The sequence below is a fragment of the Sesamum indicum genome, linkage group LG2, assembly GCF_000512975.1.
Source record: "Sesamum indicum cultivar Zhongzhi No. 13 linkage group LG2, S_indicum_v1.0, whole genome shotgun sequence".
In the NCBI taxonomy this organism is placed as follows: Eukaryota; Viridiplantae; Streptophyta; class Magnoliopsida; order Lamiales; family Pedaliaceae; genus Sesamum; species Sesamum indicum.
In genome coordinates, this window is record NC_026146.1 from 550,770 (window position 1) to 575,034 (window position 24,265).

The following is a 24,265-nucleotide window of genomic DNA, read 5'->3' on the forward strand; positions in this document are numbered from 1 at the left end:
GCGGATAAGATATCCTCAGGAACCTGGAATTATGTGCCAAAGCTGAGGAAAACCCATATATATCTTCATTTGACTGTCATATGATAACTTCATAAATTAAAATTCGAAAATAGAAAAGTTTTTGGTTTGGTGTTTTGGATGTTCGAGCGATTGGGCCAAACAGGCAGCAAGAAGTTAAACGGAGAAAAATACCAACCCAAAAAAGTATGCACCAGCCCAACCATTTTCCCTTTTCTCTATCATGACAGCCCGCATTTCACTTTCCAGTTCCAAAAGAACACATCAAATTGTTGAACAACGAAACTATTCCTATTTTTAAAGAAGGTTTCCCCTGAATATCAATTTTCTTCGCTTGGATTCTGTCCAGAGTCACTCATTCGAGGTCAGCTCGTGATGTTCTTTGTGCATAAACAGTAAAAAACTTTACTATTTTGTGAGTAAATTAAGAATCCAAAATTTGATTTATTGCGTCAGCAATTGCCTCTGATGTGTATTTGATGCTTTAGTTTGAATTGTATTCTGTTTCCAATGGAGAAACCCTTTGGATTTAAAGGGTTAGTTGTTGGGCAGGACTGTATTGTAACTGGGTAGAGATTATTTAGATTGGTTTGTTAATTCTGATTCCAGTCGTATTTTCACGTACATTAGAATTAAATTGCTTTATTCAAGCCGATAAGTGATGATGAGAAGAAATACTGCGTGATCGGATTATGAATATTTTTCAGCACCCCCAACATAACCGATCTTGCTTTGTGCATCACAATTTTTTATTCTTCGATTTTGAACTGACTAGATGTAAATGGATCAGATGGGGTCTGTCAATGCAGAAATTGAACAGGTGTTTGAAGAGAAAAAGCGTGTTAGGAACCCTCTTGTTCCTATTGGTAAATTTCTCTTCCTGTTGCTGTTTCTGGTTTATGTTACAATATCTTGGTATGATACTTCTCATTTGTAACATTAGTGTATCTTAGGCTCGTCGGTCAACATGTCCGCTAAGAACTGTTTATTGAAAGATTAACGGCGGATGCTAGGTATCGTTATCCTACAACAGGTTGAATAACTTTGTTCTTTGGGATAGATGCTTGCGATTCATTTCAGAATTATGTTTCACAATTGGTATACGTTTGTTGGGTATGGATCGGTTACTGGCTCCAACAGATATAGACAAATAAAAAATTATTACAGAGCTTTTGGGTTGAAGAAACCCAGAATAATTACAACCTTACAAATATAAAGAATAAAACCAAACTTAATCCTAGAAACTGCAGAATCAGTGATAAAAGATGCATATAACAGAAAGTAGTAAACAAGGCTCAAATAGCCAAGATCTAGAGGCCACAAAGGCCAAAGGCCAACAACCCTGGAAGTATCACGGTTGTTAATTTCACAGAGCCACCAAGTCAAGCCACAAAGGCTTTAAACCACTGAACCAACAAGAAATGCAAGAAAGGCTGTTGTCACAGTGCCACGAAGGCAAGGCCACAAAGACTATTAGATTAACCTAGTGCCTTCAGGTTATGAACATGAAGAACATATTAGATAAAAAATGGGTAGAGGGAGAAGAAGCTAAAGCTTTCTCTATATTATCCCTCAAACCATTTTTGCACCAGCCATTTAAAGAGGCTGGCCATTAAATGGTTAGTAACAACCATTGGAGAAAGAAACGATGGGATGGGAAAACTAGAGAGAAGGGGGAGAACTCAAAGGGTTAGAGAGAGAATGGGGAAGAGAGGTAGACAACACTGGGATTAGGGTTAAGGTTATGGAGAGAGAGAGAGAGAGAGATTAACTATTTAAAAGGTCTGCAGACGGGTCAGACCTGGTGGACTGGGTTGGTGGGTTAGGTGGCCCATTGGGCCTAGTGAATTAATAAGCCGTCCAGTGATACTGCAAGGGCCCAGGCTATTTTGGTTTGGGCCATTTATTTTACAACATGGGAGAGTTGTGGGCTGGTAATTTGGTAAACAAGAAGTATAAATTTCGGGGGCCATCCACATGATGTCAGCTTGCATTGACTTCTTTGAGAAAAAGGTTGTTCAAGTGAGGTTCTACATTATATATGAGGTGGCCCCTCTTGTAGATAGAAAAAGCAGAAAAAGGCTAGCAGAGATTTCTGTCGCATTACCAACTTTTTCAGTTGTCAATATATAGCAAACTTATCCTAGGGATTGGTATAAAATTCTAAACTGTTTGATCCTGATCAAATACCCATCTCTTGGGTTAAATGGAGTTCATGTTGCAATAAAAAAGACCTTGTCTTAGCGTTAAGACCGTCCAACACATTACTATGATGTTCATATCATTAGTCCTATGCTAGTAAAACTCTAATTTCTTATTAACTATTTTATATTTTCTTCACTTCGAGTTTGGTGTTGAGCTTTTGTATCTGAGGTGCGCTTATGACAGCAGACGTGCTCACAACTGGTCTCATTAGTTTCAAACAGGGAAATTCTCATTTGGGCCAGAAACTAATGAGAGCTCATGTGGTCGTCCAAGGGGCTACAATTGCTCTAGTGGTTGGGACAACTTATTACTATGGTGAAAATTTTTGAGGATCCTCAATGAATGGGCTGATGAATGAGCTTTGTGTCATTCCTCTTCTCCTCATTACAGATAACACATTCCTTGATCTTCTTCTCCCTAACATTCCTAGTTCTTTTTAGGGAAGAAGGGATGATTTCTATCTCGCTTGTTGTATGCTATATGAACCATTAGGAGCCCTGAACTTAAATTTTATGCTGAAAAGATCATTATCAAGATTGAATTTATATAGGACTAACCAACAACCATGTTGTGGACTTGCTGATTTACGTAACTGGGAATGTTGAAGTTGGTATGTTCCGTTACTCCCTATATATGCTCTGAATTTGTGCATGCTACATATATGCACAATATTGAATCATTTATTGTTACTTGGGTTTCCATCCTGATAACAATTGTGCACTTCAGATTTTTCAGATCATTTTTTTTCTTGTTTTTGAGAGGAAACTTGGGACTATATTAATTGCCAACATTGCCGATCAACAAAGAGTTCACCTCAGGGGGTACATTAGAAGAGTCCCCTTCAAGGTTAAGTGCAAAACGGGCCAACATATGTGCAACTGAATTGCCTGTTTGAAAGACAAAAGAGAAAGAAACTGACTCCAGATGAGTCGCAAAAGACACAATGTCAAAAATCAGAGGACCGACAGTAGATAGTCCTATGAAGCTAGGGAGATCTTGGAGAGAAGTATAGCTCAATCCCTTTCGCGTGTCACCTTTTGCCAAGATTTCTGACGGGCCAAAAGAATTGCCTCTCTTGCTGCAAGTGTTTCGGCCAAAAGTGTTGTTCCTCTCCGATCAAGGTGGAATGAACGCTATGCCAAACAAGTTCCACAATTCAGTTTTGAGCAGCCACCCCAATTCCCAAAGAATTGTCGCTAACAAGAAGGGCGCCATCAAGATTAATTTTGATATAATTTTCATGTAGAGCCCGCCAACAGTGCTGATGAGCTGCGATGGGCGAGAATTGACATAATTCTGTAGCAAAAAGGCATTCAAGTAACTCCTAGCAAAATCTACGACGTCCAACAGATCATGAGAGCACAATTGGAATCTCCCGGAGATAACTTTTTCAAAATGTTAAAAAATCAATCTTCAACAGAGCAGACAGGACCACTCGAAGTTTGGAAATTAGACAAAGCCCAAACCTGTATCGCAAAACAACATTGCAAAAGTGTGTGGATGATTGTTAAAGTCCATGGTTGTACAAAAGGGACAAACAATCTCCTCGTACGGCAACTTCCTTTTGAGATTGGCCGCGGTTGGAAGTGCATCTCAAATCGCTCGCCACGTGAGCACCTTGACTTTGTTTGGAACTTTCACTTGTCAGATTGACTTCCAAAGCTTTCTGGAGGAGCTTTGCCCATCGCTTGTACTTGCCTAAGAGGCAAGAGAGGGTGCAAGATGACACGCACTGCGAACTGAAAAGAGACCATTGTTAGTATAATGCCAAATAAGAATATTTGGATCTCTTGACAGGCTTAGCATGATCTATAAAATAGCTTCTCTGTTCACGGCTACAAAAAGGAATTAATAGTCTTCACATCCCACTCCTAAGACTCAGCCCAAATCAGATCATTGATACACAGATTCTGCACATTATGTACATTCAGAGAATAAGCTCTAAAAGAGGGTGATCGAGGGATCCACATGTCCTTCCAGACATCCGCCGAGTGTCCTGTCTCAATTCGCCATCTGCATCCCTACGGCAGAACTTCTCTTGCCGCATCCCGACAAATCGATAGGCAAGATATGATTATTCAAGAATTTGAGCATAGACTTGACAACATCCGATTTAACAACATGCCAAAATTTTAGAAAAAAATAAAAGAGGTAGACCATCGGGGCCAAGAGACTCAAGGGAGACATACAAGAGAGAGCTTTTTTTACCTCTTCCTCCATATAGGGTTGTTGCAGATCAGTGGCCAGAGCTTCGTCCACCACAGCTGTAAGGTGCTCGACACCTCCCTGGATATCGTCCGATTGTGGTCTGTTGGATGTAAACATATCTCAAAATACTTAATAATTAATGTTCCGTTGCACCTCTTCCTTTGTTTCAGTCCAGGACCCATCAGATTTATGCAACCATCGAATCAAATTGACCTGGTGTCTACGGTTTGCTTTTGCATGAAAGAAACTAAAATTTTGGTCCCCTGCCTTGAGAGCATAAGTCCTTGCTCCGTTGTTTCGGAAAGATCTGTTCTTGGGATTCTTTAGATCTTGGTAGCAACAAATTGTAGTATCTCTGCATATTTAATTATCTTTGTCGTCTTACTTATTAAGCATCCAATTTTAGTACTTGGTATACTTTATATGCACTTAAGTTGTTGTCTTGATGATACTTGGTGATTCCTTAGTAACAGCAAAGATGCACTATGTTCTGAGATCTGGTTGTTATGAAAATGTGTTGGTAAACAGATTCATAAGAGTTTAGCTGTTGTAGGTCTTACATCTTTCTTGGATTCATCCTAGATAATGCAACAGAACAATGATTTGCCTTTTCTTGTCCAAGATTCCGCATTAATGAATCTTGGCAGCATCTGTATATCATAGGTAAAATGGAGAAAATTCCAACCCACATTAAATTTGATCCAATCAAATCAATTGTGCGGCAAACGAGTCATATTTATCATGTAATTGATTATTTTTTCTGAACTGTATGCTATTACATAATTCATTTATTATATAATTAATTTCGATATAAATAAACTCAATTTGAATTAAAATTTTCCGTAAAATGAAAGGAATGCCAGTACTCTAATTCAATGGACGCAGGCGAAAGAACAATGATGGATAGGAGTAAGGGGTGGAAGGTTGGAGCTGTCCTAAAACCAAACATAATTGATTGATCCGGGAAGAGAAAAAGAGAAAACATAATTGAACAGGAGAGAGCTCACGTCGACATCTCTTTGGTACAACAGTTCATCACACTAATCAATTTGATGCTCCCGCAGTCACTATCATTGTCCCATTCCACAACAGTTTCAAATGCCTTAAAGCTCTGTTTGGCAGACCCGAAATATGGTCTGGTTACAATTTATGATAGATATATATGATGGAGGCTGAGAGAGAGAGAGATGCATATGGGCATAATTGACATGACAGAATTCTGTCCTTGAGAATGATTGTTTGTTTCGATAAATATAACTATATTTTTTAGACCTGTTGAAAAGGTATTTGGTCAAATTATTGCAAATTTCAACCTTTTTCTTAATCATCATCCTATTTTCTTCAAATTATTTTAGAGAAAGTGATTACGCTTAATAAAGTAAGCTTCCAACAAGGAAAAAGATAGAGATAGAATTACATTTCTTTTTTGTTTACTTTACTTTAATTAAATGAAAACTTATTAACTATATCCTAGTGCACTTTTCTTTTATAAATATTTGAACTTAGTTATATAATAAGTATAATATATTTATTATTAATTAATATACAATTTAAAAAGTATAATTAACTATATAATAAGCATATTATATTTATTTTATAATTAATTGATTCAATTAATTTTTTTTTCCAAACATTTGATGTAAACTACGGAACATACGATCTATAATCTACTTTTGCATTCCCAAAGATATCAAACACGTCGCAAGTGATGTGAGGCAAGAAGAAAGGTTAGTCAGCAACAGGGCTACAGCCTACAACAACAGGAACAGGGCTACAACTGGGAAGACCAAAATATTGTCTTGTCACACACAAGAATCACATCTCACTTCATTCATTGTTGATGATGATGATGATTCCAAAGTAGGAAGTATGGCCTTGGTTGGTGGGATCCACCCGTCGCTTTCTTGCTCAAAGCGTTTGTGGGTCCCACATTCTGTAGCACAAAAAATAAAGGGGGTCCAGGTGGGTCCCAACCACCACAGCACCCTGCCCTTTGATTCTGACGCACACAGTACACACACACTGACTGTCGTCGGCTGGCTGGCTGGCTGGCCATCCCTTTCTTTCTATCACACCAAACCAAACACATTTGCAAACAGATGCATTTCCCGTAGTAAAGATATGTTCTTTCACACAGAATGCAGTGCCCTTTTGCTGTTATCGGCATACGAGTATGTGCGTGTATCTATTGATTATATTTTCTGCATATCTTTATTGATTCTTTTCTGTCTCTTTCATGTTTGGGTTCATGGAGGGGAAAAGGTACTAGTCTTGGTTGGTTGGACTTTTGATAGTGGGAGAGAGAGAGGAAAATCAGATTATTATACCAACGGAGAAAAGGGGTGACATAATTTTTCTTTTGAGGCGTAGCAGTGAAAGGATTCTCTCTCGTTGTTATTGTGTTTTCGCCTCTGACTTTCATCCGGGCCTATTTCTTTTTCTTTTCTGACTGAAAAGCTGAGACCTTACGAGATTTGCGCTCTCCAGGTTTATGCTCTTTTTTCTCAGGTTTCCTTCCAATCTAAATAAAATTCATCTATCATATTGCAGAAGATGCGTACAAATCTCTTTTCTTTTCTTTTCTGGGATTGGGTTGATAGTTGTTTGCTTTCTTGTTCTACGAAAGTTGTTTGAGGTTTTCTCTACCGATGTTTGAAGCTTAAGCGTCTTCTTTTGTTAAAATTTTACTGACTTTTCAGAGATGTGAGCGTCTGAGCTGTTTCGTGAGTGTGCATCAGTTAGTGTTGCATCTTTGATTTGATAGATTTCAAGAATAATTCTTCCTTTTGGGTCTGGGCTTTTACAATTGCTAAGCTGGTTTTGATGGTTGGTTAAGGTTTTGCCTTTGTCCTTTTCTTGCAGATCTGTGTTGTTTAGCATATAAGCACCTTTAAGTCCTACTGGAGATGTTCTCTACTATCTTTTATTGACTCGTGAAATGGGAAATACGGGTCATTTTTGTTTTACTAAATCAGCTCATTCCTTGCTGATTCGATCCGACTGCACATGTTCATGTTTTCACTTTATAGTTGTTCTATATCTGCTAATGCATTCTTGGGCTACACATGCATGCTGACAACTTGGTTAAAAATCTAGAATCACCTAAAGAATGTCAGGCTTTGGCAAATGTGGGTGATTCCTGGTTAAGATTGACATCAATTTGAAGTAGTATTGCATTGCAAAGAGTGACTTGCTGCACATGAAGTTACTCTACATGCTTTTGTATGGGCAGATGTTGAAAATTTGAGTAGCTGATCAAGTTACTTGGCTAAATACATTGAGGATTTATTCAGTTGTTGTCACTTTGAGTAGAAAAGGACTATTTTGTGCTTTGGATTCAATTTCTGGTAGTTTGTTCACCTTCTGGGGAGATGGTGGTTTCTTGAGTTTTATATCGAAGCTAGAATTAACAAGTATCAAAGGTATAATATAGGGTACATCTTAGACCTGTTATCTTTCAACGAGAATTATAAACATTGAGAAAACATGGGTAGTGTATTTAAGCTGCTTAAGTTAGCCATTTATGATACATGTTTATGCATAATATTCGAGAACTAGAAATGCTCTGATGAGATGCTGTGTCAGAGTCTACAAAAAGGTTGAAACTTTTAATAAATGTCTTAGCAATTGGAATGTTGTAATTTTTCTTTATAATAACGTTATAGTCCTTTGAAGTACTTCAAATGTTAAAAGAATAGGTTCAAGTAAGGAAAGAATGAGGGATAGCTTTTTCTTCATGGAATCTGACATCAGTATGCTCCCCTATTCTCAGTTCTTTATTGTGATATGTCAGAGATAGAAACTACTTCCCCAAAATACCTTGCTCCATTTTGATGCGGTGCCACTAGCAAATGATTATCTCACCCTATTCTAATGATATTTCTGTGAGCAAATTTTTGCTAACATAGAGTAGATGTTAATTGTGCAGGAGTGGAGCCTCTGATTATGAATTACTAAAGGTAAAAACATAAAGTGGCTTATATCTGCTCTATCATTATTCTGTGGCTGCTCGTCAACTGAAGGATGATAATGATGTCCAGTCTTAATTGATAGTCTTTACACACTTCAGCTTGATCGCTAAAGGTTGCTAACAGATCAGCTGCAAAGAGACTTATGGCTGACCGGAAGGCTGCAACAAGTCAAGCTAATTTGTTTCCTGAAAGCAAGGAGATCAAATATTATGCTACCCAAGATTGTACAGGAGGAAATCATGTAGGAAACATGAAACAAGAGATTTCAACATCAAGAGTATCTGGTGAACAAGTTTCTGAATCAGTGTCTACTGGCAAGAAACAAGGATCAACTCTAGTCTTTGAGGGTAATTCAAAGTATCACGATCCTGATATGCAATCATCAGGCGCCATTGCTTCTACATGGACTACACCAGTAAAAAGTGATATTAGCACAGAGGTAAGTTTACCCCTTGGCCACGGAAGTTTTGAAATGGAGGCCAGGAAAAAACATCATGGGAATGCTGCTGAGGATAGCTTACATGCATTGACACATGACTCTCAACATAGGACTGAATCTTCATGTTCGAATTCTTTCTCTGTGGTCCTTCCATTTTCTTTATCAAATAACAGCTGCCAAGATATCTCGAAAGAAGCTTATTCGTCCTGGAACTATGTGAGTTCCATGGATAGTTCTAACTCTAAAGCCTTTGACCGCAGATCAGAAGAACCAGTAACAGCCAGTTATGAATCAGGTGTATCTGGTCAAATTGCTCGTAAGGCTATAAGAAACGCAAGAGCCAGGAATAGTATGATGATTTCTTCAATAGTTGGAAGTCAGAGCTCATTGCCTTTCAAGAAGGGAGACGAAGAGATTTCTCGTGAGTGGCGTCATGCGGCGGCAAAACGTGAGGATGGTGTGGAAGTTCTGAAACAGCCTGACATGTACAAATGGGTCTCAGGAAACACCTCTTCCATCGAAGAGGAACATGCTGGGACAGTTGAGAAAAGTTCTATTTGTTCTGGTAATTCAGATAATTTCAATTGCTCAAGCAAAACTGTGGAGAATATAAGATCATGTGATGAACATGATAATCTCCAAACCACTTACTCAGGAGAAAGACTGATAAATTCAGGAACATCAGAGGAAAGCGAGAATATTTTGGCCATTAAAGGCAAACCAGTAAAGATGAGTCCTGAAATGATGGGCAAGTTCAAGGGGGATTCTTGGGCAAATGAATCTTCAGAGTCCTCAATAATGAAATATAGTGAAGTTGCTGCGAAAGATCAGGGTACTTTTATAGCTGGGTTTGATCTCAATGAAGAGATCAATGCAAATGGAACAGAAGATTTTATTCAGCCAGTTGTTACAACTATATCTTCTCATCGTGTAATACATGTGGTGGCAAAAGCTGGGAGACCTAGTGGTCAACCTACTGTTCCTTTGAAGTTTGAAGGAAGGTTGGGTTGGAAGGGCTCTGCTGAAACTAGTGCTTTCCTTCCTGCTGTTCATTCCAAGTGTTTGGATAGAAAAACATGTTCCAGAAATAATGAACCAAAAGCTCCCCAAGGTTTCACAGGGATTGATCTCAATATTGCTGCACTAGAAGATAGTGCTCCTAATGGGATGCCAATGGAGCATGAGGGGATCTTACAAGATTCTCAGTCAGAAGTTGATTCAAAACGATCCAAGAATCTCTGGATTGATCTCAATTGCCTTTACGATGCTGCCGATGAGTTTACTCAACCTTCTCTCCTGCCTGTATCAGAAAATCACCACGTGGAAGACTTGAACTTGAATGTTACAACATCAGAAGGATACAGATCCTACAACTTGCAACGGCTAGGCAAAGGTCTCCAATCTCTAGGAAACAAGACTTCAGATTCTGCAAATCCAGGAAGGCGAGATTTCAATTTTACCAGCCACTGTCAGTTGGTCGATTTGAGTAGTATGCAGCACGTACCCCAGAATGCTTATGCGGCTGTGGCTTCGCCAGATATCCTCCAACCAGAAGAAATGATGCAAAGAGTAGCTTCTTTGCAACCAAAGTTACCATTCATATCACATACTTTACCCCCTCACAGTTATCCTTCCAAGGGTCCATTTCCTTTTGGTCCTGTAGATCCCTTACCATCTAGCATCCATATATCTGGCACCATGCCTTATCCAAGATATCCTCACGAACATGGCGTTTTGCCTGAAGTATTTAATCCAGGAACAGCTCACATGTCTTTGCGCACCCCTCATTTTCTGCAGGTTGTTCATGGACAGGGCACCGGCAGTAATACAGCTTCTACACACAAACTTGATCTAAAAACTGAGGAGAACTTATTATCAACAAAGGGAACCAAGATGGATGAGGCTAGACAATTTTTGTTTCTTGCTAAAAATTCTTCAATGGACGAACACCTGCATCCAGAAGCTTGGTCTTCAGGATCTATGAAAAGGAAGGAACCTGAGGGAGGATTGGAGTTTTACCAACTTGGCCACAAACAGGTGAATTGAAGTTATTGATGACTTTAGTGGCAGCTGATCTAGTTATTGTTTCACTTTGCTGCTAGAGTCTACCTAATTGCCACAGTAGTTCTTCATCAGCTATGCATGGATCAGCTTTAGACACTTGCTCAACAGGGTTTAGGAGGCTTGAGATGCCCCAAATGTTTTCTAGGGAGGAGCACTTCAAAGTTGTCCTTGCTATTATCCTTTTGTTCTTCCTCATAGGCCAGGCTAATAGACCGCTGAACTTTTGTATATGGCATAGTTTGTTTCTGACAGTAGATAGAGAACGCATCGATACATTATTTTTTGATCTATTGAATCGCTATAACGTCTTTCAGTGTCGATCTTGTTCCTCATTAATATATACCGTGTGGCTGTGGAAATTAATCAAAGCCGAACAGCCAAGGTTCAAATGCTTTCAACCTTTGACTGTATGCTCAACCTAAATGGTCTTTCAAATAACCTCCGACATAATTGTGGGAGGACACTGACCCTGGCAATTTAAGGCTGTTCAGCTCATTCTGAACATCAGCATTGGGCTCAATAAACAGACTGAACCGTTGCAAACAGCTTTTACATTACGGCCCATGAATTTGACATGAATCGGCCTACACTGATTCTTGAGCTCAAATCTTAAGTCCAAGTTACCATGGACCTGATTTGGGTCAGATCAGTGAAGCTCAGAACTTCTGATATTTTCCTACCCAGACTTTGGAATCAGGGAAATTGGAAATGGCATTGGACCACAGAAAAAGAGGAGCAACTATCCATTGAAGAATATTCTTCTCAAAGTTCATTAAACAAAAAGTAGAACATTCAGACAAATGCTTGAAACCCAATTGTATATTCTGGAAGAGACTTTCCTTCTTATCTTTTGCAACAGGTGGCTGATCCAAGATGATCATCAAACTTTCATCCTTACTCAAAGTGCCAGAACAATTTTCACTGATAAAGAGGGGAAAAAGGGCACTATTCTTTGTACTTTTAACATTGTTCTTGCACTGAAAGACAAAGTAAAGATTCCTCAAGTGCAGTACAGCAATTGTTCTAATTAGAATGCTCATTTTATTGAAATCTAATCATATTAGACTCGTGAAGGGGCATTTCTCTGGACTTCTGGAAACAATGATGCACTACTGCCCGTTGATATAGCAGTTGATTTTGAGTTTTAGAGTTTCTACTTCTTGAATTTGTTCTTGTGCTGAAGAAAAACAGCATTGTTTATGGACTAAATCAAAGTCAAGAGTATGATATTGTCCTCATCATTTGCAAATTTTACTGCATTGTACAGCTGATTGGGGTCAGCTAAAACGGCTAGTCAGTCGTGCTGTAAGCTGTAAGCAGAAACAGAAGAATTTAGTGAAAAGTTAGAGGGATCTACTTTTGGGCATTCCCGTCTTTTTTAAAGGTCGTCTCATGCTATCGGACAGAAAAGATCATAGTGGAAATAGGTGGTGGTCCGAGGGAAGCCACTGTAGGGAGAATTTCATCACCCAAAAAGCTGTGAATCTAAGCCAGTAGGACCATCTAAGGTATGTAATCAAAGGGCAGTTTGTGATTTAGTAATTTACGGAGGAGAGAAATACTCTTGAACGACATTTGTATCCAAACTCACGTCTCATAAGTTGATATTAATTAAAGCAGTTTGTGATCCTTGAACGATATTTAGAGCTTTAAAATATTTCAGATTTGTCAAAGGATAAATGCAGATGCATGTCATTTTCAGAGAATATATGTATACGTGCATATGTATAAATGTACATGCACACACTCACACAAGGTTCATTCCGTGTAATACGAACCATATGTATAGTATACCTGCTTTATTTCGTATATACATGCATACAGACACAGAAAACACACACAGACAAGAACCGAAAGAGATAAACGAGTGTAGTGGCCGCCTTATTCCACCAAAACTATCGGCTCTTTCTTTGCAACAAATTACAAATTTACTACCCCGACCTGTATTCTTACTCCAAATAACCCGATGACATTCCCACTGCCTACTATTTTTCACAGTCTCTTTTTCCTTCCTTATTTCCTTGTTCTCTGATCTTCTTCACTCCCACTCTTTCTTTCTTTACCATCTCTTTTCAACCATAGCTTGTCTCTCTCTCTAGATTTGAAGTACTATCGCTTGGTTCATTATCACCAATGGCTAAACTTGTGGTTGAAGTTCTTGATGCCCATGATCTCATGCCTAAAGATGGTCATGGGAGTGCAAGCCCTTTTGTAGAAGTAGAGTTTGAAGGGCAGCGCCAAAGAACTTCCACTAAGCCCAAAAATCTCAACCCTTCTTGGAATGAGAAGCTAGTGTTCAATGTCAAGAACCCCCAAGATTTGTCCACTCAGACGATTGAGGTTTTTGTGTACAATGATAACAAGCATGGACACCACAAGAACTTCCTTGGGAAGGTTCGGATTTCTGGCATGTCTGTTCCTTTCCCTGAGCAAGAAGCCCTGGTGCAGAAGTACCCTCTTGATAAAAGAGGTATCTTTTCTCACGTAAAGGGTGATATTGCCTTGAAATTATATTTGCATGGGGGTGTTGATGGTATGGAGATCCATTATGATCATCATGAGGAAGCTGCTACTCCGTTGAAGGAGGTTGATGCTAATAAGTTGGATGATGAGTACTATTACAAGGAAACTCATGACAAGAGCAAGAAGAAAAAGAAGGAAAAACAGTTGAGAAAATTTTACTCTCTGGGAACTGTTAACGGAGGCGGCGGGCCTACTCCAGCCCGGGAAACCCGGGGTGATTTTTCCAAAGCTGAACTGGTTTCTTCAGCCACTACTGTGATGCAAATGCAATTTCCAGGGAAGAAGCCAGAGTACGCGGTGATGGAGACAAGTCCTCCTCTGGCTGCAAGAATGGGATATTGGGGAAGGGACAAAACTGAAAGCACTTATGATCTGGTGGAGCAGATGAACTTTTTGTACGTAAGGGTTGTAAAAGCTATGGATCTCCCAGTAATGGATGTTTCTGGGAGTCTTGATCCATATGTCGAGGTGAAAGTTGGTAATTATAAAGGGGTGACGAAGCACTTTGAGAAGAATCAAAGTCCAGTGTGGGATCGCGTTTTTGCATTCTCAAAGGAGAGACTGCAAAGCAGTTTGATTGAAATCACGGTGAAAGATAAGGATATTTCGAAGGATGACTTTGTTGGGAAGATCACATTTGATGTATCAGAAGTGCCTCAACGTGTACCACCTGATAGTCCTCTGGCTCCCCAGTGGTTCAAATTGGTGGACAAGAAAGGAGAGTTACTCAAGAAAGGGGACATTATGCTTGCAGTTTGGATGGGGACACAAGCTGATGAGGCCTTCCCTGATGCTTGGCACTCAGATGCTCATAGCGTAAACCAGGAAAACATGAACAGTACACGATCAAAAGTGTATTTCTCACCAACGCTGCATTATCTGAGAGTCCATGTGATTGCAGCTCAAGATCTCGTTCCATCAGATAAATCACGACCGCCGGATCCAATTGTGAGGGTGGAGCTTGGAAATCAGGGCAGAACTACTAGGCCTTCTTCAACGAAGACCATAAATCCGGAGTGGAACGAGGAGCTTATGTATGTAGCATGGGAGCCTTTCAATGAGAATATAGTTGTTAGTGTGGAGGACAAAGCAGCAAATGATGAGGTGATTGGAAGGGTTCTTATACCTCTTAGGAACGTTAAACGGAGAGTTGAAAATGCTAAGCTGCCTGATGCCCAGTGGTTTGGTCTTCAAAAGCCTTCTTTGGTGAAGGACGAAGGTGGGGAGAAGAAAGACAAATTCGCTAGTAGAATTTATCTTCGACTTACCATAGATTCTGGTTACCATGTCCTTGATGAGTCCACGCATTTCAGTAGTGACCTTCGGCCATCAGCCAAGCAACTGCACAAACCCAGCATTGGCCTTCTTGAGGTTGGCATTTTGAGTGCTCGAAATCTGCAGGCAATGAAGGGGAAAGAGGGTAAACTGACTGATGCTTATTGTGTGGCCAAGTATGGGAACAAATGGGTTCGTACCAGAACACTTCTCGACAACCTGCATCCTCGTTGGAATGAGCAGTATACTTGGGAAGTTTATGATCCTTATACTGTGATCACGATTGGCGTTTTTGACAATTGTCACATCAACGATAAAGAAGACGCAAAGGATCAGAGAATTGGCAAGGTGAGAATTAGGGTCTCCACCCTGGAAACTGATCGAGTTTACACCCATTCATACCCGCTGTTGGTTCTTTCTACCTCTGGTTTGAAGAAAAATGGGGAACTCCACTTGGCTATACGTTTCACGTGCACAGCTTGGTCGAACATGGTGACACAATATGGGAAGCCATTGCTCCCAAAAATGCATTATGTTCAGCCCATATCCATTAAGCACGTTGATTTGCTGCGCCACCATGCAATGAACATAGTGGCCGGAAGCCTAGCCCGGGCGGAGCCACCACTCAGAGCAGAGATTGTTGACTACATGCTGGATGTGGATTACCATATGTTTAGCCTCAGGAGGAGCAAAGCCAACTTCACCCGCATAATGTTACTCGTTTCTGGAATTCAGTATGTGCTTAGCTGGTTCAATGACATATGTCACTGGAAAAACCCGCTGACCACAATCCTCATGCACATTTTGTTTCTGATACTAGTATGCTACCCGGAGCTGATCTTGCCTACACTTTTCCTCTACCTTTTTGTCATTGGCTTGTGGAACTATCGGTTCAGGCCCAGGGAACCACCACACATGGATGCTTGGCTTTCTCAAGCAGAGGATGCTCAACCGGATGAACTACAAGAGGAATTCGAACCATTTCCAACTTCTCGTTCACTTTCAACTGACATTGTGAGGATGAGATATGACAGGATGAGGACGGTGGCGGGAAGAGTTCAAACAGTGACATCAGATTTGGCAATGCAAGGAGAGAGAGTACTTGCCTTGTTGAGCTGGAGGGATCCAAGGGCCACAACTATCTTTGTCACATTTTCATTGATCTGGGCTATGTTCTTGTATATTACTCCTTTCCAAATTGTCGCACTGCTCATCGGGCTTTATGTACTGCGCCATCCTCGGCTCAGGTACAAGTTGCCACCAATACCTGTCAATTTCTTCAAGAGATTGCCATCCAGGGCAGACTCCCTTCTGTGAGATGATTGCATATTCATAGTAAAGAAGAGAGATTCACTTTCCAAATGAATCAAAATAAGTCTGCAGCAGAAGCAGCAGCAAGAGTGAAGCCTGCAACCCTCAGCCAGTGTGGGTTACTTGCCCAGACCCACAGTTTCTGTTTGTCCATTTCATGTATTCGGCAGAACAATTTTCGCTGTCTTGTGTTCATTGATTTTGATAGTATTCGGCATCTTATTGAATAATAAGATGGGAGAAATTAAGTATAACTATAGCATATGTATCCGAGTGTAATAAGGATCCCATGTCCAAGTTTATAGAAATTGGTTTCATTGCTTCTCCAAAATGCTCGCTTCTCCAAAATGCTCTCAACAATTTTTCTAATTCGGCTATAATAAAAACAATACAGCTTACAATATCAATTTCCATCAGAGATAAGATCTCAAAAAAGTAGAAGTAATGTAAAAAATTCAACCCCAGTGGCCTGCAACAGCTTGTCCAATTAATCATACACTATACTATCCCAGAAGAGAAAATCTCTAGTTCCAGATAAAGAAAACAGCAATTATCGTCAACAAGCTCATGAATATTCCAACAAGCAGAGCTTTATCAACAAGAGCCCACTCATGCAACTTAGCAGAGGTTCTTTGCTTTTCCTCCATTTCCGACACCATCTCATTCTCTACCTTTCTATGGGAATTATCCTTCCGCTTCCGAAGTAACCATCCTATTAGGTTTTGGCTTCTATAGTCGACTGGCTTCCGATCATCCTTTGAAACTGAGAAGTTATTCTTCTCAGTTTGTTCACAGCCACTTGTTAGTCCACAAGCACAGGTTTCTGAGTCTTTTGAACAACAGGTCTCATTCAAGTTGGAACATGAGATTTTGTCGACACAATTCTCGTGGGAAATAACATTTTCAGTAAGGATCTCAATCACCTCACCAAAAACTGACCATCTTCCAACTGATGTTATCTTCACCATAGCTGAAATCCCCAGCATGGTTTCTGGACCCACCACCAGCACCTGAATGTATCCCTTTGTGTGACCCACCTAGCGCATTGGAAAATTAAGTAGAGAAATTGCATTTATTGAGGAGGGTGAACTTGAAGAAATGATCTGTAAATTAGATAAAAGTTGCTGAAATGAGTCAAGAAAATCCAAATGCCCTTATGGACTGAGTCCGATATTTGCTAATTTCTTGACTTAGGACCCAACCTAAGATGATCTTACCAAGTGGTTTCCATCTGTGGCAATGTCAGTAATCCATATCCTCTCTATTTTGCCCTCCATTCCAACATACGGGTTAAATGACTCGAATACTGTAGTCAACTCACGACTGCGTTTCTTCACTACATTACTGGGAACCTTTTTCATCCTTGCAGCAGGTGTTCCTGATTGAGATAGAAGATCAGAATCAAGAGTCAGAGAACTCTGTTTGACTAAATAATTTTAATGGAACCCCAAGCTAAGCACCAGAAAGCATTGTTGAACTTTCAAAGCCAAATAAAGAACCTACTATTCCACCACAAAGGTAGCCTTAATTTCAGAGATGTATGCACACATATATGTATACATTTATTCATAAATCATAAGTTAAAGAGATTCATGTGGGGGGGAAGGCTCCACAATGTTGCACTCTCAAACATATTCCCACCTCTCAAAATTTAGAAAGTTCATATCACAGTTATGCAAGGCAGGAGGACCAACTGCATACTCCAGAATTTCATAAGAATCTAAGAAGCTACATTTAATTTTCTAGCAAGAAAGAAATGAGTTTCTCATGTAGGAGGGTCGCATTTCTCAAATACATAGTATATGCTGGTAAATAAAATAATAACTGGTTTAATTTCTCCATTATTTTTATGGAATGAGTAACTAGGTTGAAGAATTGTTGAGCTACATCCTAGTTTATGATGAGAATTTTCCAAAAGTCCAAACACTTCTTGTGAAGAATAAATCCTCCATCTGACTTTTTTACATTTTCTCTTCGTACAAGGTCAATATAGATTTATATTCATGCCACCAATTACTATCGATTTGTCATCATACTTAAAAGAGGATGTAACTAAGCAAATGAGTGATGTTTTCTTCAATTTTACCTTCCATAAAATAAAGAAGAAATAAAAGATAATAAATTTGTCAAAAGGATAGTCAAGCCCTTTAAAACTCAATAGTAAGAAGCAAAAATATATTTTCCAGCAATCAACAAGGCACTACTAACCAGGCCGAGGGTAGAATTGTGATATGTGAACTTGAGGGAACTGGTACTCTTTGATGAGGTTGACTGTCTGTTCAAAATCTTCATCAGTTTCCCCTGAGAAGCAAAGTAGAATTTACAAGGATCACACACAAATATGGTTGTTTAGTTTGGGACCATAAATGATGAAACCAATCTCTTTGGGGGGTGGATGGTATGTTCAGTATTCCCCAAAATAATGAGCACCTAAAAAGTTCTCTCTAAAGTAACTGAATTACATATTAGATATTCTTCAAGAAAGATTTGACATTTTTCCAATCACTGTAGTACCTCACAACTAATCCAATCGTTTTCAATTTACAGAAAGAAATTGCTATAATACCAAAAATTGGTTTAACATAGAACTTAATGCATTTACAAAGTGGAGAGCATTATCTTCGAGCAATCACATGAAATATAATTTAACATATTACACTTTCCCCATTTGATGCATGAATGTGAAACACAAATATCAAAACATTAAAGGACACATCAAAGGAAGGTAAATTGAAAATACCAGGAAATCCACATATAATATCAGTAGCTATTTGCATTCCGGGAACCAGTTCAATCAATGTGTCAACGACTGTCCTAAACTCGCCTACAGTATATTCGCGGTTCATTGCCTGAACATGAACATTAGAGATAAGATATTACCACACCATGACATTAAGGTGCACTAACTTCCATTCAAAGCTTAAAAATATGAAAAATCATGCAGTTTGGAAAAGAAAGTAAGTTTTACAGTATAAATGCCATTGGACAGACAAGTCCGTGTTATGTGAAAACATGGTTTAATACTTACAGTCAAGATGGTGTCACTTCCTGACTGAACTGGTACATGAAGGAAAGAATACACAGAAGGGTGACGCAAAACCTCAGCTATCTCTTTCAAGTGCTCTAGAATATAAGGAGGATTAGTCATTCCGATTCGCAGCATTGTACTTCCATCAGATGGAAGCTCTGCTACTAAAGAATTCAACAAAATTGGAAGATTAACTCCAATGTCACGACCTGCAAACCAAAAGTCAACAACCGTAAGCAGTTTGAAAGAATCATTTTTTTCCATTATGTATCAGAAAGCAATTACAAATTCTCTTAGTTTATCTTTTCATAATTTTTTTCTGTTTCAACACAGAAAGATATCACCATATGAACAACACAACGTTTGGTACATGGGCATAAAGTCGTAATAATGTTGGTATTAAAACTTCTATGAATAGCAACAATTACTTTCCTGTCACAACTCCTTGCTACTAGGGAATGCTTGGTTGAGAACCAAAGCGTTCTCACATAGTTGAAGTGCCAGCAACTTCTCCCAGTATTCATTCATTCACTACTTAACCCCTAGGTTAAAGTAAGTTCTGAGCAAGAAAGATAGCCCTACATACCATATGCTCCAGTGTCTTCACTACTTAACCAGATCTCCTTGACTCCATCAGCTATGACAGTTCTTACACGACCAACCTACAATATTTAAAATTGGTAGAGTTAAACTACTACAAACAGTTGACAGTACAAATCATTCCGCCTGATTCTCTATCAATTAGACTTACAAGGCTATCAACTGCGTAGCTTCCTAGATGACCACGAGCATGCTTTGTCTTGCAATAAGTGCAAGCACCTAAACAACCAACATTAATTGGAAGGATCTCAACAAACTTGTTTCTTCTCACCTGATGAATCAGAAATGAGTTTACAGACTTAATTACAAATGAGTACTTGCGTTTACAAGTGGTTTCTCGTTAAACTAGGAAAACCAACAGTAAAAAAAATGCATGATATATTGAATCAAAAAGAAACTGTGCCAATAGACAAAAATCATAAAAATCCAACTCTCTCACCTTTGGAAGGTCGAGTGCCGGTAATGTCTTACGGGTTAGAAGCCGCACCTCATGACCTTTCAGGGTCTCTTCAACAACTTCTACCACTCGATCAATTTGCTGGACTCCAACTATGCTAACTCCTTCGAGCTCTTTCAGGTCACGACTTCCTTGAGGAACACATCCGGCAACTACTAAAGGCTTCTTCGCGCTTCTACATTTAGATATAAGTGTATCCATGGCAGATTGACTAGGGGACTTAACTGTACAGCTGCACAATAGAAGCATAGATTTGATTGTAGCTGCAAGCACAAGCATGCTAGAGAAGTAACTGAAAATCAAGTTTAAATACAAGAAAGTTCCGACATGTGGAACCACATAGTCAAACTTAAGGCAATTATCATCGACCAGACAGGACATGATCAACACATTAAACACATTGTATTATTCAGATAAACTCATGGCAGATTGACTAGGCTACTTAACAAGGAATACTGGAAACTCAATTCAAATAAGCAAAGGTCATAATAACTACATCCGAACAAAACAATTTAACAAGCTGCAGCAGCTCTAATTACTTTACTAAAATTCAGAAAGGAAACTTCTACAAGGCTTCCTTTCACCCATAAGATATGAAACTATTTCGATTGCATAAAGCCAAAACAGAGAACAAAAATGGATGCAGATTGGTTGCCATAAAGTTATGGAGCGTAGATAAACAAATCAGTCAACAATTCCAAATCAAAACTTTATCATCAGCTGATAGACAGCACAACCACCCATTCATGCAGAAATCAGAGATTGAGAATATATGAAATTGTTATTCATAAGGGTTCTTGCACACCATCGGCACAGACACACACACACATACACACAGAGAGTCATTTCTGTTTCCAGTATGCAAGCATTTCAAGACAAACTTTGAGAATATCTTGTTTAATTTAAAAAAAAAAAAGAACAAAAGACAAATGCAAAGATCACGAAGAAGGGTTCTCACGTGTTTATAAGCCACAGGTCTGCTTCATCCTGACTTTCTGTCAAATTGTATCCAAATGCAGAAAGCTGGCCAGCCATATATTCACTATCACTCTGAAAGATTGATAACCAGATATCAGTACAGAGAACTTCCTTTTTTTGTCTTTTCCAGAGACAGTCACTTGTGACCCATTCAGTCTTTCTATATCTACTCGAGTAAGCAAGGTTCACCTGCTATATACATTACTTGCACAGACAACAATGCTGCAATACTAAGCATTTTCCCAACATTGACTATTACTGTTGCGCAAAAAGAAAAAAAAAAAAAAGAAAAAGATGCCAACTTTCATTTTCCATTTCTTCTATCTGTTTCAACCAACTAATAGTCTTAATATTTTCTATCCAGCATCTGCACATCTTATTAAATTGAGGAGGAGCAATCACTTGGTTAAAAAAAAGTTAAAAATAAAAATATTTCACATTAACACATGTAATTGGAGAAAAAAAAGCGTTGAATGAAGATTTTCACCTGATTATGCGAACACCCGAAAGTCCTCATGTAGATCGTCTGCACATCATATAAAACAATAAACATAAATACAACTGAAATACCGTAAAAATCAAGCTTAAAAAAAACTGAATTTACAATTATATAACCTTAGGTTGATGCATAACTACATATGAAGAGAGAAACCTGAGTGCCAGGGATTTTGGCAGCAGTGTAGCTCTTGAGAGAATCTTGGATATTGTTGTTCTTCTTTTTATGCTTTGGCTGAACCAGCCGAACCCCCGGCGGCCCTCCGCCGCCACCACCCACCAATAAATCCTCTATGTCTTCCATTTGCTGATTCGTTGAGAGAGGGTGGAGGAGAGAGTGAGAGAGAGAGAGAGCGTAGAATATATTGCAGCATTTAACTGGGTGATCGCTAATTGGGCCGCGCACCGGTCTACAAAAATGGGTTCAATTTAAATGAATCAGAAGAGAAGCATAAAGTGGATTGGCTAATTGCATAAAGCTGGGCTGTATTTGGGCCATATGAAAATGAACTGGCCTGGAACGTGTGGTGAAAAGGGCTCAACTCAACAAATATCAGAGTGCTTCAAACCATCTGGCCCTTATGTCGATTGCAATAACTTTGACATTACATATAGCAAGTAAATATATATATATATATAGGGTTAAATCCATTTTGACCCCCTGTGATATAACAAAATATAAAAAATTCTCTTATGAAATTTTTAATATAAAAAATCATCCTAATTTTATCAATAAATAATCACACCATATAATTTATAATTATTAATATATATTTATAATACATGTAATTATAATTTATAAAAAAAATCAAAAATAATAATTATATCCCAACCCCCACCCCATCTTCTTCCCCCCTCCCCCACCACTTCCCTTTCCTCCCAGCACACCTCCCCTTCCCTCTTCCTTCCCTCGCCCAGAGTGAGGAGGGCGTCGACCGATGACGCCACTGCTGTTTTTTTTTTTAATTATATATAAAATTAATTTTAATTTAATTAAAATAGTGTTTTGTTATATAAATAGTTAAGTAATTATTATATAAAAAACATTTTATTATTAATAGAAATATATAATATTTTAATTAAATAATTATTATACAAAAAAATTAATTAGTAAATACATATATATAATATTATATATTAAATGTGAGAGAATGAGAAAAATGTCAAAAAAAAAGGTACTTTTATAGGAAAATCGCAGTCAAAGCGCGTGTGGCCCAATTTTTGTACGGATGGGGTTTTTTGAACTTTATTTTATATCATAGGGGGAGTATTTGATACTTTAATTTTCATAAGAGTTTTTTTAACATTCCTATTATTACATGGGGGGTCTTTGGATTTTTCTCTCTCTCTCTCTATATATATATATATAAAGTTGACTAATTTTTCATTCTTCAACGATTCTTTTTTATCTAATGGCTACACTTCAAAAATAATATTTTATTAAAATTGCACCTTTTAATTTTATATCTATTACATCTATCTCCTTAAGTATATATTACAAATTATGTAAGTATCTTCTGTCAAATCTTCAAAAAAGTGGTACAATTATAAATGAAAAAATCTAAAAAATAATTTAAGTATAATTTTATATTTTTAGAGGAGATTTAAGTGTAATAATTTTAATATTATAATTATACAAATTGATGATAGACTAAAATGTGTTAAAATAATTTATCATCAAGACAAAGGAAAAGAAAGATGAATAAAACTTGAATAATCTTACAACACTTGTCCGATATTACAATTTTCAAATCATACTAATGTCGTCTAGATTTTATGACTTATAAGAAATCTGTAGTTCTGTACAAATCATCTAACTCTATCATTCTCAGATTTTCATTATTAAAAGGGTAATTAATACATTTTCGCAGTCAACTAATTGGCAGAAGATTCGTATCAAAACTAGATTTATTACACTAAATGTATAATTAATTCAAATTCGACTAAATTGTTAAAATTTTGTCTAATTGGTCCTAAGTCCAGTCTTATCAAATATATCTACACTGAAGTGCAAGTTACCATGATACGTAAATTGCAAAAAATCAGTGATTCTGACGGAATTCTCTCTACAGAACCTCTTCCAACCATGTTTGAAAACGATGCCATTGTCTTCCTTGGACACTTTGACATGCCATTTCCGACCAGAAGAGACTGTCAGAGTTGCAACTCCCGACGGTTCTTCTTCCTCCATATGCTTCAGAAATTCCGGAGGGATTCTCTACAACATTCAGAAACGAAGTTGGAGCAAAAAGAGAGAAAATCACAAGGAAAAAGTTACAGTTTTGAAACTTACGACACCATCGATGTTTGTATTGGGCAACACAATCTTATAGAAACTTGGTTCGCAAAAACCAGAGTTCGCAGGTATATGTGGAACCGGAACCAAACTCTTCTCATTCGACATTTTCCGGAAAGCTTGTAATAATTTTTTATTTGCCAACTATTGGACATCTCCCAACTTAAATAGTAGTTGGAATTTATTTAGTCTCGAGGAGCATTAAACTTGTCTCCAGAAAATACGTAGTACAGAAGGATGCATTTATTGAAATTCTTCACATTAGATTGTTGGTATCTCTGAATTAAATGTTAATTTCTACTTTAATAGTAGTTGTTAGTCGGTTTTAATAGTAGGTATTGATTATTTATACATATTTGGTATTTACCATTGGCTTATACTGATTATTCATAATTAA

At 38.2% G+C, this 24,265-nt stretch overlaps 3 protein-coding genes and 2 long non-coding RNA genes across 14 annotated transcripts; 3 read left to right on the plus strand and 2 right to left on the minus strand.

Moving 5' to 3' along the window:
- Nucleotides 81–2,858, plus strand: LOC105175529. The gene is made up of 3 exons (XR_848904.2): nucleotides 81–382; nucleotides 809–884; nucleotides 2,435–2,858. It is a non-coding gene; the product is annotated as an uncharacterized LOC105175529 (long non-coding RNA).
- Nucleotides 2,456–4,920, minus strand: LOC110013166. Its single transcript, XR_002288344.1, has 2 exons — nucleotides 4,432–4,920; nucleotides 2,456–3,962 (listed from the first exon to the last, which is right to left on the minus strand). It is a non-coding gene; the product is annotated as an uncharacterized LOC110013166 (long non-coding RNA).
- Nucleotides 6,297–11,225, plus strand: LOC105175546. 10 transcript variants are annotated; one of them, XM_011098030.2, is made up of 3 exons: nucleotides 6,297–6,602; nucleotides 8,360–8,390; nucleotides 8,501–11,225. In XM_011098030.2, the coding sequence occupies exon 3, from the start codon at nucleotides 8,545–8,547 to the stop codon at nucleotides 10,885–10,887; it is 2,343 nt and encodes a 780-aa protein (XP_011096332.1). In that variant the 5' UTR covers nucleotides 6,297–6,602; nucleotides 8,360–8,390; nucleotides 8,501–8,544; the 3' UTR covers nucleotides 10,888–11,225. The 10 variants fall into 10 exon arrangements, with proteins under 10 accessions (XP_011096332.1, XP_020547573.1, XP_011096317.1 ...); XM_020691916.1 differs by lacking the exon at nucleotides 6,297–6,602 and adding an exon at nucleotides 6,627–6,939; XM_011098046.2 differs by lacking the exon at nucleotides 6,297–6,602 and adding an exon at nucleotides 6,627–6,918.
- On the plus strand, nucleotides 12,646–16,186 carry LOC105175573 (FT-interacting protein 1). Its single transcript, XM_011098059.2, has one exon. It carries the CDS (start codon nucleotides 13,039–13,041, stop codon nucleotides 16,018–16,020), a length of 2,982 nt encoding a protein of 993 aa, XP_011096361.1. The 5' UTR covers nucleotides 12,646–13,038; the 3' UTR covers nucleotides 16,021–16,186.
- LOC105177522 (threonylcarbamoyladenosine tRNA methylthiotransferase) lies at nucleotides 16,353–21,915 on the minus strand. The gene is made up of 11 exons (XM_011100707.2): nucleotides 21,730–21,915; nucleotides 21,565–21,603; nucleotides 21,058–21,149; nucleotides 20,082–20,331; nucleotides 19,794–19,913; nucleotides 19,629–19,704; nucleotides 19,043–19,251; nucleotides 18,755–18,863; nucleotides 18,223–18,315; nucleotides 17,232–17,392; nucleotides 16,353–17,051 (listed from the first exon to the last, which is right to left on the minus strand). Exons 1-11 carry the CDS (start codon nucleotides 21,874–21,876, stop codon nucleotides 16,539–16,541), a joined length of 1,809 nt encoding a protein of 602 aa, XP_011099009.1. The 5' UTR covers nucleotides 21,877–21,915; the 3' UTR covers nucleotides 16,353–16,538.